General features: G+C 43.8%; 1 protein-coding gene across 1 annotated transcript in view; it reads left to right on the top strand.

Moving 5' to 3' along the window:
* FAT2 (FAT atypical cadherin 2) overlaps positions 1 to 13,982 on the top strand; it is a 45,404-nt gene that overhangs the window by 17,905 nt on the left and 13,517 nt on the right. The window contains exons 9-17 of the mRNA XM_054079890.1: positions 478 to 4,530; positions 6,711 to 6,907; positions 7,540 to 7,693; positions 8,439 to 8,672; positions 9,447 to 9,836; positions 11,158 to 11,372; positions 11,981 to 12,118; positions 12,355 to 12,498; positions 12,789 to 12,986. Coding sequence (XP_053935865.1) covers positions 478 to 4,530; positions 6,711 to 6,907; positions 7,540 to 7,693; positions 8,439 to 8,672; positions 9,447 to 9,836; positions 11,158 to 11,372; positions 11,981 to 12,118; positions 12,355 to 12,498; positions 12,789 to 12,986 — 5,723 coding nt within the window. The remainder of the gene's footprint in view (positions 1 to 477; positions 4,531 to 6,710; positions 6,908 to 7,539; positions 7,694 to 8,438; positions 8,673 to 9,446; positions 9,837 to 11,157; positions 11,373 to 11,980; positions 12,119 to 12,354; positions 12,499 to 12,788; positions 12,987 to 13,982) is intronic.

Raw genomic sequence — 13,982 nt, forward strand, 5'->3', positions numbered from 1 at the left:
TTTCTGGCTGTGCCACACTGCGTATTTAGTAGGTAAATCCTTTGCAGGAGAAGAGCTATCCTCTGCTCCGTCATTCTCACTGCAATTTAGATCAAGGACTGAGGAATTTAATTGCTCCTGAAGTATTGATAATTATAAGCATGTCAGGACTTGAAGGAACTAGTAAAGTTTGTGCTACCATGCTCTGTACATGAAGCAAAAGCTTTAAGCACATGCTCTGCTGCCACTAAATGAACTCAAATTAGAAGGGTATTTATCTCTAATTTACATTTTGATTAATTTAAAAGTTAGCTCATAGATCTCAATGGGTTCATTGTTCTTAAAATAAAAAAATATTTAGAAATTAATGAAGACTGTTGTCTCTCAGTAAAATAAACTTGTTAATTAGGTCAGAAATCAGGAACATCAATTGAAAAGAGGCTATAGGAGACCAATAGGGTGTCTACATTCTTCACTTTGTCGTTTCTCTTCTTGCAGGTAATGAGGAAGGTTTCTTCAGCATCGACCTGTATTCTGGAATTATTACAGTTGCCCAGAAACTGGATCTATCAAGGCAGGAGCGATTTACTCTTATTGTAAAGGCAGAAGATCAGGGATTTCCCCAGCTTAAAGATTCTTCTACAGTACATGTTCACATTAGACCCTCTGAGCGAACCCCTCCAAAATTTTCAGAGGCTGAATACATTGCAGAGATCACTGAATCCACTGCTCTTGGCTCTCCTCTGATCCAAGTTTCAGCCACAAGCTTGTCACCAGTCAGCTATGAAATAAAAGATGGAAATGGAGATGGAGTGTTCTCCATGAACTATCAGTCAGGCCTTATTTCCACTCAGAAGAGCTTAGATTTTGAACAAGTGTCTTTTTACCAGTTGAAAATCCGTGGCACCAACATGGCTGGAGCATTTATGGACACAATGGTACTTATCTATGTCATAGATGAGAATGACAATGTGCCCATCTTCATTAAGCCATCCTTCGTTGGCTGGATCATGGAGAATGCTCCGTCACAAAGCATGGTTCTGGATGAAAGCAATGCTCCCCTTGTGACCCACGCAACAGATGCTGACCAAGACTCCAATGCTCTCCTGGTCTATGAGATTTTGGAACCAGAGGCACTGAAATATTTTACAGTAGATCCCAGCACAGGAACACTTAGCAGTCGTGCTGATATAGACTATGAGCTCACTCCAGTTTTCCACTTCAGTGTACATGTGCGTGACAGTGGAAGTCCCAGCTTATTTGCATCCAAGCCAGCCAAGGTCACAATCCATGTTAAAGATGTGAATGATTCACCTCCAGTCTTTTTCAAAGACGTGTATGAGCTTTCTGTCTTGCTACCTGCTCACCAAGGGATGGAGCTTCTGTCAGTGCAGGCAGAAGATGCAGACTCAGAGGTCACCTACAGCATCATAGAAGGGAACCATGATAATGCCTTCTATATCAATCCACTCACAGGTCTGCTCTCCGTTTTTAATGCTACTTGCCTGGGAAGATATCATGAACTCACAGTCAGAGCTGGTGATGGTTTATATAAGAGTACTGCTCTGATTAAGCTAAATTTAACTCAGGCACAAGGTAGTGGCTTAAAATTTGATCAAGACGTGTATACAGCAACCGTGAAGGAGAACTCTACAGATGAGAAGACTCTCACTGTTCTTGGGGTCAAGGGATATCAGCTGAATGAACCACTTTTCTATTCACTTTTGAATGGAAAGGAAAGATTCAAAATGATCCAGGCATCTGGAGTGCTCCAGACCAAAGGTGTGAAATTTGACCGTGAAGCACAAGACATGCACGAGGTAGCTGTGGAGGTGAAGGACAACAGGAAACCACCAAGAGTGTCCCAAGCCACAGTCAAGGTTTATGTAGAGGATGTCAATGACAACCCACCACAGTTTGAGAATGTGCCATATTACACCTCGGTGCAGGATGGCACGGAGCCAGGTGATGTACTTTTTCAGGTGTCAGCAACAGACAAAGACGTAGGGGATAATGGAGCCATTACTTACTCATTTGCAGAGGACTACAAATATTTTTGGATTGACCCCTACCTAGGAGATATCTCACTTAAGAAACCTCTTGATTATCAAGCTTTAAATAAATACAACCTCCGAGTCATTGCTAAGGACAAAGGTGAGCCTCCCCTCCATGCTGTAGAGGAGGTTGTGATCAGCGTGAGAAACAAATCCAACCCACTGTTCCAAAGTTTGTATTATCGAGTGAAGGTGCCAGAAAACATCCCCCTGTACACATCTGTCCTCCACATACAGGCACGCAGTCCCGAAGGCTTGCGCCTTATCTACAACATTGTGGAAGAAGATGCTCTGAAACTCTTCAGCACCGATTTCAAAACTGGTGTCCTCACTGTCACAGGTCAGCTGGACTACGAGCTAGAGGCAAAGCATGCCTTCACCGTTAGAGCCACGGACACAGCACTGGGCTCCTTTTCAGAAGCTAGAGTAGAGGTGGAGATAGAGGACATCAATGACAACCCTCCCGTATTTTCTCAGATGATCTACACAGCATCTGTCTCAGAGAGTTTGCCAGCACAGACCCCTGTTGTCCAGGTCTCCGCTTCTGACAAGGATTCAGGCAGAAACAAAATGGTGTCCTATCAGATCTTGGATGATGGTTCAGATGCTACCAAGTTCTTTAATATTGATGCCAGCACAGGGCAAATAACAACAGCTCAAGCACTTGATTATGAAAAAAATCAACAGTTTCGCATGAAAGTAAGAGCTGCAGATCACGGGATGCCTCAGCTTAGCAGTGATGCTGTGGTCATTGTTTATGTTACAGACATCAATGACAATCCCCCTGAGTTCAGCCAGCTTCAGTATGAAGCCAAGGTAAGCGAGATGGCTACGTGCGGGCACATCGTGATAAAAGTCCAAGCCCTGGATCCTGACAGTGGAGACACCACCCGACTGGAATACGTGATACTCTCAGGCAACGATAACAGGCATTTCACTATCAACAGCACTTCTGGGATAATATCCATGTTCAACCGCTGCAAAAAGGACTTGGAGTCATCTTACAATCTCAGAGTTTCTGCTTCAGATGGAGTTTTCAAGAGCACTGTGCCTGTGTATATCAATACCACAAACGCCAACAAATACAGCCCCTCTTTTCGGCAGAATATGTACGAGGCAGAGCTGGCAGAAAATGCCGAGATAGGTACCAAAGTAATTGAGCTGCTGGCTATTGATCCAGACGGTGGCCCATACGGCACCATAGACTACACCATCATAAATAAACTCGCCCATGAGAAGTTCTCCATAGACAATAAAGGCCACATTGCCACACTGCAAAAACTGGACAGGGAAAATTCAACAGAAAGGGTCATTGCAATTAAAGTCATGGCCAAGGATGGGGGTGGGAAGGTGGCATTCTGCACTGTCAAAATAATCCTTACAGATGAGAATGACAACCCACCTCAGTTCAAAGCCTCTGAATATACACTGTCCATTCAGTCCAACGTAAGCAAAGGCTCCCCTGTCATCCAGGTACTGGCGTATGATGCTGATGAAGGTGCAAATGCAGATGTCATTTATTCCGTTGACTCCGTAGAAGATATGGCAGAAGACCTTGTTGAGATCAATGCTGCCACTGGAGTTGTTAAGGTCAAGGAGAGCCTTGTTGGATTGGAAAACAGGGCCTTTAACTTCAAGGTGAAAGCTGAAGATGGCAGACCCCCTCACTGGAACTCCCTTGTCCCGGTGAACCTTCAGATTGTTCCGAGGGAGGTGACATTGCCAAGGTTTTCTGAGCCCCTTTACACTTTCTCTGCATCTGAGGATCTTCCAGAAGGATCAGAAATAGGGTCAGTCAAAGCTTTTGCAGAGGATCCCATCATATACAGCCTGGTGAAGGGAACCACTACAGAAAGTAACAAGGACGAGGTGTTCACACTGGATGAACAAACAGGGGTTCTGAAAATCAAAAAGGCCATGGATCATGAGACCACCAAGTGGTACCAGATTGATGTCATGGCTCACTGCTCACATCAGGAGACTGAGCTGGTCTCCCTGGTCTCTGTAAACATCCAAGTGCAGGATGTCAATGACAACAGACCTGTTTTTGAGGCAGATCCCTACAAAGCTTTTGTCATGGAGAACATGCCATCAGGAACCACAGTCATTCAGGTGATAGCTAATGACCAGGACACAGGGAGTGATGGACAGGTGACCTACAGTCTGGAAGCAGAATCTGGCAACCTCAGAGGACTTTTCACCATTGATGGTGAGAGTGGGTGGATCACCACGTTAAAAGAGCTGGACTGTGAAGCACAGGAAATCTATCGTTTTTATGTGGTGGCCACTGACCATGGCAGGAAAGTCCAGCTTTCTTCCCAAACCTTGGTGGAGGTTACAGTCTCTGATGAAAATGATAATGCTCCACAGTTCACCTCAGATTTCTATAAAGGATCAGTAATTGAGAATGCGGAGCCAGGGCAGGTTGTTGTCACACTGAGTACCATTGATGCGGACATCTCGGAGCAGAACCGGAGAGTCACATGCTACATAACTGGTGAGTTTTTTCTGACTCTAAATCTTCCGTGGGCAAGAAGAGACTATCATTTCAAAATGAGAATCTGATACCTTGTCTTATGGAATATTAATACATAAATAGTGCTATACTGACAGTCCTATCAGAGGCAGGAGAAGAAGCCCAAGCTCTGTCATGAGCTGGATTCTTTAGTTAAATGAGTCTGGAGTATCCAAAACTCTTTAGTAACTAATTGCAGTGGGTGGAATTATAATAACTATCCCATCAGTGATATATCCAATTTATTTGGAAATAAATAAATAATATATATGTAGTTACACAGTACCGTAGATCTATTTATTTACACTTTCATGACAGAGAAATAAGTAAGCCAGTGAAACTGTAATATGTGTTGGACGTACAGAAACCAAGGAACAGCAGGAAGGAACGTTTTTCTCACATAGACACTGTGTTTACTATTTAAGGTCCTCGACCCTGCTTTTTTTCCTTTACACATCACACATGTGTGGCCTGCCTGTATTTTCTAATTACTATATATCTGCACATACAATACATATATCTTGCTGGTATTAAATGTGTTTCCTATGAAGCCGCTTTGACTTAACAAATAATTAGACTGCAGTTAACCACTCTGGTGGATATTTGAGACTGTCATGTCAAATCTTAGTGAGGGTTTTAGCTAACCGGAAACACTAAAGATGACTCTCACATCCCTGAAACATAAGTCGTGCCAACTAAGTTTAATCACTGTTGTAAAACAACAGAAAACGTTATACTGGAATGTTTATTGTTCATCTGCACAAGCAGAAGCTTGATTTTATGGTGCTTTTTGACCCCAAAGGGTCTTTCTCAGGCCTGGAACAGATACTTCCAATTAAAATGTTTGTCCAAACTCAAATGAGGAACCTTCAGGGTCAAAACATTTAGCAAGATCATGCCATAGCTTGTTATCTATTATTGTAACTGTTCAAAATAGGGGAGGAATGCTGGCACTTTCAATTGATTTATGGCATGCCTAGGTATTTGCGGGCCTTTGTGAGGAAAGATTAAATCCATTTATGTATTCACATTTCTGCCATCTTAAAGGCAGCAGTAACTTCCAATTGCTTTAAACCTGAGCAAGTGCACGTTTATATTAGTGGTGAATACCATGTGTCCTCTTTGCTTTGTACTTAGAAGCACAGGCTGAACTCTACCCATAAACATATAAATACAACTGCAATTTAGTCCTACACCTGAAGAAAGGAGGAGGTGAACACAGAGCTTCTCATTGTTCACAGACACATTGATTTCAAATACACAGAAACTAAACCTGAGCGTGGGCTGGGGTCTCCCAGTGTCCGAAAAAAAGGTCTAGAAGAGGTCTCATTGTGCCTTCAGATTCACAACCTCATCACCATAAAGCAAATGAAAGGAGAAAGAGTAAAGATTTCATTTACCCAGCTGCGTAAAGCACTTCAGAGTCTAACACAAACACACCCTGCAGCCAGCTCTCTTCATTGCTTCCCATTACCTAACGTGCTCCCTCCTTCTGCCCAGCGGCACGAGTTCAGCAGAGGACACCAGCTCCTTACAGAAAAAAAGGGATTCTCCAGGGGCAGTGTCCACTCTACCCTGTGTAACATCATCAGGAGCAGCATGAATCTTGTGGAGAACCTGCCTAGTCTGGAATTACCTGTCTCTCATCATTTGATTCTTATAGAATCGAAAAGGAGCCCCAGAAAATGCAGTTCTATATTAAATATATCCATAGGTTAAAAGGAAATACAACTATACATGGTATTGTAACTATAAGATCCAACCAGTGTCTGCAGGTTATTTGCAACTCTCAGATCCCTTTAGGAACACGCACCAAGACAGGCTGACGTGCTTCAGGAAGGTGAGACAATGTGGTTTTGAGGCAATGAATATGCACATCTGCAGAATATTACCAAAGCTTTTTTGCAATCGGGAGTCATTTCCTCCTTCCAGTGTAATGTGCAGAGAATAAAAGAACAGGCAGAGTATTTCTCAGTGGTGCAGTGAGGTAGGGCAAATGCTTCTCATCTGCCTGACAAGAAGCCAATGCCCTCCCTGCATCAAAGTCCTTCTGCTCTACTAAAGGACCAGCAGTGGACACACCTATATCCCCCTTCTCTTATCGCTTCTGATATTCAGCACTCAGTAAATGCTTTTTTCCTTTGCCTCTTGCCTCCATCTAGAAGGAGATGTACTAGGACAGTTCACAGTTAACCAAATCGATGGAGAATGGACTGTTTCTTCCAAGAAGCCTCTGGACAGAGAAGATACAGAGAAATATCTCCTCAAGGTTATGGCCTCTGATGGGAAATTTCAGGCTACCACTGAAGTGGAAATTTTTGTTCTGGATATCAATGACAACAGCCCTGAGTGCGGCCAGGTAAGATATCTGTCCTGGGACATGAAGGGCATGAGGGGAGCATGTGGGAAGTAAAGAACACAATAGCAAGGAAGAAAGAACAGAAAGAGTACATTAAGATGGTTTGGTTTGTCATAATTCTTCTCACACGATCCTGTTGCTTTGATTATGCTTAGCAATTTTAATTAAGCTGCATGTCGAGCAAGACCATTAAATCTAGCCTCCAAGCATATTTGCCAGAAGTAAGTGAGCACCTAAGCATTATGAAGAATAATTTTTGGAGATAAACAAAGCCAGGAAGCCTCTTGGGTAGAGTCATGTAAATTATTGAGGTTTGTATCCTGCTAAGCTGAGAGATTCCCATCAGAAGGTTTGCAACTGTAGAGAGCTGATCACTGGTGTGGAGAGAAAGAACATGGTGAGAAAGAGCAGAGGTGGTTGCTTCTCAAAGGAGATTCAAAGGCTTATGTGAAATGAGCTCACTGGTCCCAGTCCACACCCCAGCAGCCAGCAATGTGGGGCAGTTTGTCTTTCCCTGTAAACCACATGCTTTATCCTTCATTATGAAGCTTCTGCTAGTCCATTCCTCCCCATAAGAGGTGAAAGTACATTAAAGATGGCTCAGATGCCAATGACACCTTCTGTCTTTGCAGATATTCTACACTGGGAGAGTCTCTGAAGATGCTCTGCCGGGTCATTTAATTTTGAAAATATCAGCAACAGATCCTGACATTGGCAGCAACGCCCAGATAACGTACAGCCTGCATGGCCCTGGCGCAGAGGAGTTCCGCCTGGGCCCACATACAGGTAAGGGCTGCGTAATGGGATGCTTTTTTCCTCTTTACTCATTCAGGAGTAAAAAAAGGCTCCCAGCACAGCTCAACACTTATCTTCTCTTGAGCAAAGAAAAGGATTGTTCATTCCAGCTCTTCCAAGCTAGGAGGGAATGACAGACAGGCAGGTTTATTGCAACAGGATACAGAGGACAGCAAGCTCTGCATCTTCCTGCTAGCTTTCTTTACAAATGTTGGTATTACCACTGTTAAAATGAAGGGCAGACACTATTGCTAACAGCCAGCTCTCAAGCAGGAGAGATCAGCAAGTGTTTGGCTTAAGTCAAAGACCCAAGTTCTAAACTCTAACAAACATCTTATCTGGACTTGGGCAATGTGTTTACCCAAGCAGACACGATGATCATTCTAGAGATCACTTCAGGCTCACTACATTGCAGAAAGCAGGGTTTATAAAGATGTTTAGAAGTACAATTTATTTATGAGCATTTCTATCCCATGGTGGCATCTCTCACATGAAGTTCAGCCTGACTTGTGGGACTCCCCATGCCAAGCCCTGCCAGGGCACTGGCTGGCAGTGATCTGAAAAGAGCCCCGAGCTATGTATGGACACATCACCACTATTTGCTAGTACAAATGGTACTCAAACCCTGTCTGTGGTCTCCCACGGTTCACCCAGGAAGGCAATATGCTTGAACCTCTCTGAGCTTTCCTAGGCTGCAGTTGCAGAAGAAAAAAGCATCTCCTGTTCTTTCCAACAGGGGAACTAACCACGTCTGCACCTCTTGACCGCGAACAGAAACCTGCATACCATCTTGTTGCCAAAGCAACTGATGGTGGAGGCCGTTCCTGCCAAGCAGATATAACGTTGATTGTAGAAGATACAAATGACAACGCGCCGAGATTCTTCCCCAGTCACTGCGCTGTGGCTGTTTTTGACAACACCACAACAAAGACGCCTATTGCTGTGGTTGCTGCCAGGGACCTTGATGAAGGTGAGTCAGAATAGGATTTACTTTTTAGTAGAGTTTGTATTTCATTCTGAATAGAAATCTTTGAAACCTAGGGAAGGGCTACAACAGTGCGCACAGATGATTGAATGTTGGTGAAGATTTGCCTGGATCTCAATACTGATTAGTGGGCTGGCATCAGTATTTTTGTGACTATGTAGGAAATGCAGTATCTGGAAAAGTATGTAAAGACAGAATTTGAAGATACGTTCAGTAACTGTAACCATGATGCACAGCACAGACTGTCTGTGATCCAAACTGGAGGGAAATTCTACCAAAGATAGAGATTGAGAATGAGTGTAATAAGGAACAAAGGACCTTTAGGTCTGGGTGGGGTACGTGATTTGGATGGAGAGGTCCTTCTGGAGACATGAAGATTCTCAGAACTATAAATAAGGATCCTTAGAAAGGAGCTTTCAATATCCAGCAGAGACTGAATTTATGATGGCAGACAGGCAAGATCACATTCATCCACTTTGGAAGTGGGTATGAAGGGAAATTATGTTTAAAATCAAGAGAATTAAAAATGGGAAGCACTTATAAATACAGACGGGTGATGCTGATGGATGAGGGTGAGGGTGGCTGGATGCCTGAACCTGCAGATGGACAGGGCACCCTTGCTGTTCACATGCCCTCTATTTTCCCTGGAAATTGAAGGTCATTTAGATACACATAGTCCTAATGTATCGAAAAATTAATAAATAAAACCAACAGCATTCCTATTCATGAATTAATGCAGCCTGTCCCTTATCCTTCTAGGTCTCAATGCTGAGGTGGTATACTCTCTCTCTGACTCTGCCAATGGACACTTTTCAATTGAGGAAACCACAGGGGTGATCCGTCTGGAAAAGCCTCTGAAGGATTCACAGCATTCAGCTTTTGAGCTGACAGTCTATGCTACTGACCGGGGCACCCCAGAGCCCCTCTCTGCTCTTGGCACTGTCACTGTCTCTGTCGTGGATCTAAACGAATATCTGCCTGTTTTCTTGGCCCCTGAATATGTGGCTATGGTAAAAGAAGATGTGGCTGTGGGAACGGAGGTCCTCAACTTGTCAGCGTTGACAAGAGACAATGCAGAAAACACAGAGATCAAGTATGAAATTGTGAATGGCAACGACCACGGGAAATTTCAGCTCAATTCAAACACAGGTAAGATGGTCTCGTGCCTAAGCAGGTCCAGGTGGACCCAACAACAAAGGCTCTCCTTTTATGGATCTTCTGTGGTTGCTCTCCTTTTGGCTTGCACTTCTGCTCTCCTCTCTTTAGCCAGCTCAACAGGAGGGAATAGAGTCTTCTCTCCTACTCTAAATTTTGCCAGCCAAGTCACTTAAAGAGTGATCCAAATCTTATTGAAATTAATGGAAAGATTCCTGTTATATGTCTTGGGCCTGGGATAAGTCCGTGGGAATAAGGAATACACGGAGAATGGGACCGGAAAAATTTTCCACCTCAAAATATGGGAAAAGTTGGTTTCATTTAAAGAAAAACTCTCTCCATCCTAATCTCATTAGGAACATTCATCCCAGAGTACCAGGCAGCTTTATTAGGTAGCACTCAATGAGTGCGGGTAATACCAACCTATTAACTGTGAGCAGGTGTTGAGCCAGGTTTACTGGCCAAATAAAACACTGCTGTGTTTGCACTGTCATCTGATAAGATCTGTTATCAGAAGGCCAATGTTAACTCCCTGAAATAAGCCCTTGGCTGTGTCATCAATGGCCTTCTGCCTTTGGCGGAAACATCCCCATACACAGTCCCTCCCTCAGCTTCTGTCTCCAAGGCTCTTGTTAACTTTTCTGCAGCAATCTTATGGGTTTATACATCTTAAAAGACAAAGTACAGTGTCATTTCCAGGGAATAATCTTGTGAAATTTTCAGTGCTGAACACAGGAAATAATTGAAGTACACAGGCATATTCTGTTCTAACATCATTAATCCCTGGTTTTTGCCTCATGTTTTGAGATTAACAGCCTAATCCTTCTTTCTGTGTTACATCTCAAGCCCCACTTACAAATCACAGCATCTTGCCGCACACTTCTTTCTCTTGTACAGCTCCGCATCTACGTCCCACATCTTTTCATCCTGCCTGTGACACAGTTCAGTGATGCTCCACTATTGCCTCAGCCAGAGCTTCCAATAGCACCATTGGACTCTGATCCCATTTTGCCCCAAATCTCCTCCAATGAAGACTCCTGGAGACTTCCAGAATGAGAGTTTGTTTTATCTCTTCAAACACTTGCTATCAGAATAGCAGGTTGGCAGGTTATGGCAGAATCAGTCCATTCATATTTTATTTTGTGTGATGCCATGGTTTTCAATATCCTGATCTAACCAGTCACAGCTAGGTCAACAGCAACTTTTCAGACACCAGGGTGGCAATCATCTCTGTACATCTCCAGTATTCCAAGAAACATCACGTGCCATTTATTCACAGTATGTCCTCTCCTTTTCTACCCCTCTGCTGGCACAGGTGCCTTATACATAAACGGGAGCTTGGATTTTGAAGCAAGTCATGAGTACTACTTATCCATCGAGGGCACAAGGAAAGGCTCAGCTTCTCTCAGTGATGTGACCATGGTGGTGATCAATATAACAGACATTAACGACCATGCACCAGAGTTCATCCAAGACCCTTACTTTGCTGATATCCGAGAGGATGTTGCAGTTGGAGAAATCATCCTTACGGTATGATTATGAACCAAGCCAGATGTCTTTACCTATTCTTTTACTTGTGTTATGCATTATTTAATCTTCTTTTGCACTTTACTTTTGCTTGGACACAGCCACCTCAGTGAGTTTGTGACATTCAACATCTAAGATGTAAGCATGACTTTAAAAAATGATGATTGCCAGACTTCTTGGCACTCCATAGACAGGGAGAACACTTTGCCTTAGAAGACATCTTTAAGTGAAAGCCTGAAATACCTAAGGGGAGCTCAGGAGCTTTGAGGACTTCCCAAAATGACTTAAATTGCCTGCAGAAGTCCAGTACCCTCACAACCTGGGGAAGGCAGAGGATTCTCTGAGCAGAGCGTAGTCCCTGTGGAGTTCCCTGCCCGGCTGGTGTTACCATCGCAGGGTGGTAAAGTCAGGAAAGAGACAAGGAGAAGGCCACTGTTGTAGCATTGTTGAGTTTTGTCTTGAAAAACTAATGAACGCTTCTATAAATCACCTTATTCCTAACTTGAGGCAAACTCAAATCAATATCCTTAAATGCCAAGGAGGTCCTGCCCCCACTCCTTCATGACAAAGCCTTTTTGGGTCACGAGTCTTAGCTTTTTTTCTCCTGACAGGTGTCAGCTGATGACTTGGATGGAGCAATGAACAATCAGATCACATATTCAATCGTGGAAGGGAACCCACTGGGACACTTTGCCATTCAGCCCAAAAGTGGGCAGATCAGCATTGCCAAGCATCTGGACAGGGAGGAGGTGAGTTCAAGAAAATGAGTGGTTCCTTTCACTGCAACAACTGTCAGGCTGATTTTCTTTAGTAATGTGCTTTGAGATTTATGGATGGAGAGCCTTAGCCAAGGGCAAAGCTGTTGTTATGGTGCAATGCGTGGCCTCAAGCATTTTGACAAGCTGCAGCAGAGTGAAAAAAATCAATGTGAAAAAGCCACCATTCTACCGTTTCTCCAAGTAATCGTGCACTAAATATCCCTCAGATCCCCAGCTATTTCCTGACAGTTCGGGCCACAGACAACGGCTACCCTGCTCAGTTCAGTGATGTCGCTGTACGTGTCCATGTGTCTGATGTCAATGACAACCCTCCTCGGTTCTTCCAGCTCAACTACAGCGTGGTGGTGCAGGTAAGCCAGGAGGCACCTTGTTCTCCCAGTCCATCTCAGGGTACTAAGGCATCAGCTCCACTGCATAGGCTTAGCTGCACATATGTAATACCATGAAAGGGGGTCCCTTGCCACCACCGAGTCTCTGCCATTCCTGGCAAGAATCTCGGTCTGTACATACTAGAGAGAGGCACATGGAGTCTGGGATTTGTTTCCCTGTTCCTGATCCAGCAGTTCTAGGGGCACTGTGGGGTCCCCTGGGCCTTTTCTCTTTGTTTGCCTTCCTCCGCTACCATCTTTCCCCATTTCAGGAGAACGCTCCCGTGGGTACAAGCGTCCTGGAGCTGATTATGAGTGACAGAGACTCCCCAGAAAATGGGCCACCATATTCATTCCAGATCACCCAGGGCAACGATGGGAAGGCTTTTGATGTCACTCAAAATGGTCTGCTGGTGACTTCATCCGTGCTGAACAGAAGAATGAAAGAACAGTACCTATTACAAGTCCAGGTAAAGCCTGCCTTACTGTCCTGGTATCTCAATTCCCCCAGACAGATGAAGTGGCAACAAAATGAGATTAGGATGGCACAGAAACATCTCTGGCTTTGAAGAAATCCAAACTAGGCACAAAACGTACCATTTAGAGTCAGCTCTAGAGCTCATTTCTCCCCTCAGTCTGCCCACAAGAAGCTGGGGGATAGCTTCTGCAGTGATAAAATCAACTTATATGATCATGAGAAATACGATTTTAGCAGTTTCCTTAGATCAGGAATGATGATCCCAGCATCATTCTAGTGACTTCCAGTTTAAAGTGAGACCTGGATCTGGTCCTACAAACTTCCCCAAATATCCTTGCCATTTAATAAGTGGTGTAAGTTACTCTTCAAAGAGGGTTTCTACTGCTGTAGAGTGAATTAATTAATTTTCAATGTCATCAGTAAGGATAGTCCATTACAAACAAAAGGAAAACAACATGTGAAGTACATACTTCTTCAGCAACGGCAGTTGTTCTCAAAGTTATTATACTAAAAAACTCACTATTATACTATTATACTAAAAAACTCAGCCACTAACTGCCTGAGATTAGGGAGAGAGATGCTATAATCTGATTATTCACATTTTTGAGTTTTGAGGCTCCTTGTCCCATGCTTGACAGACATCATCAGAGGTGGGACATGGACTTAAAGAGTCCAGAAGGTGAGTGAGTGTGTTGACATGTATAACTGTTGTATATTTTTGTACACTCAGTTACGCACAGAATGCCAAAGATTGGCAACATCTCTAAAGATGATTAAACCTCAGGAAATCAGAGTCACTCAGGTGTGCCTCAGCTGCTGATGAGTACACACGGAAATGAGTGTGACCCCACCACTAACAGAAGGTCTCAATCAATCTCCATGCTGGAAGGCATGCTGTCATTTCCCTGGAGCCAGCTCCAGGCAGAGGTCCAACACCGCTGCCAGTTTTTCCCATTCCTACTTCATTCCCAGTCCTCTGCCTGACAGC

This window comes from Cuculus canorus, chromosome 14 (genome assembly GCF_017976375.1).
Source record: "Cuculus canorus isolate bCucCan1 chromosome 14, bCucCan1.pri, whole genome shotgun sequence".
NCBI classification, from domain to species: domain Eukaryota; kingdom Metazoa; phylum Chordata; class Aves; order Cuculiformes; family Cuculidae; genus Cuculus; species Cuculus canorus.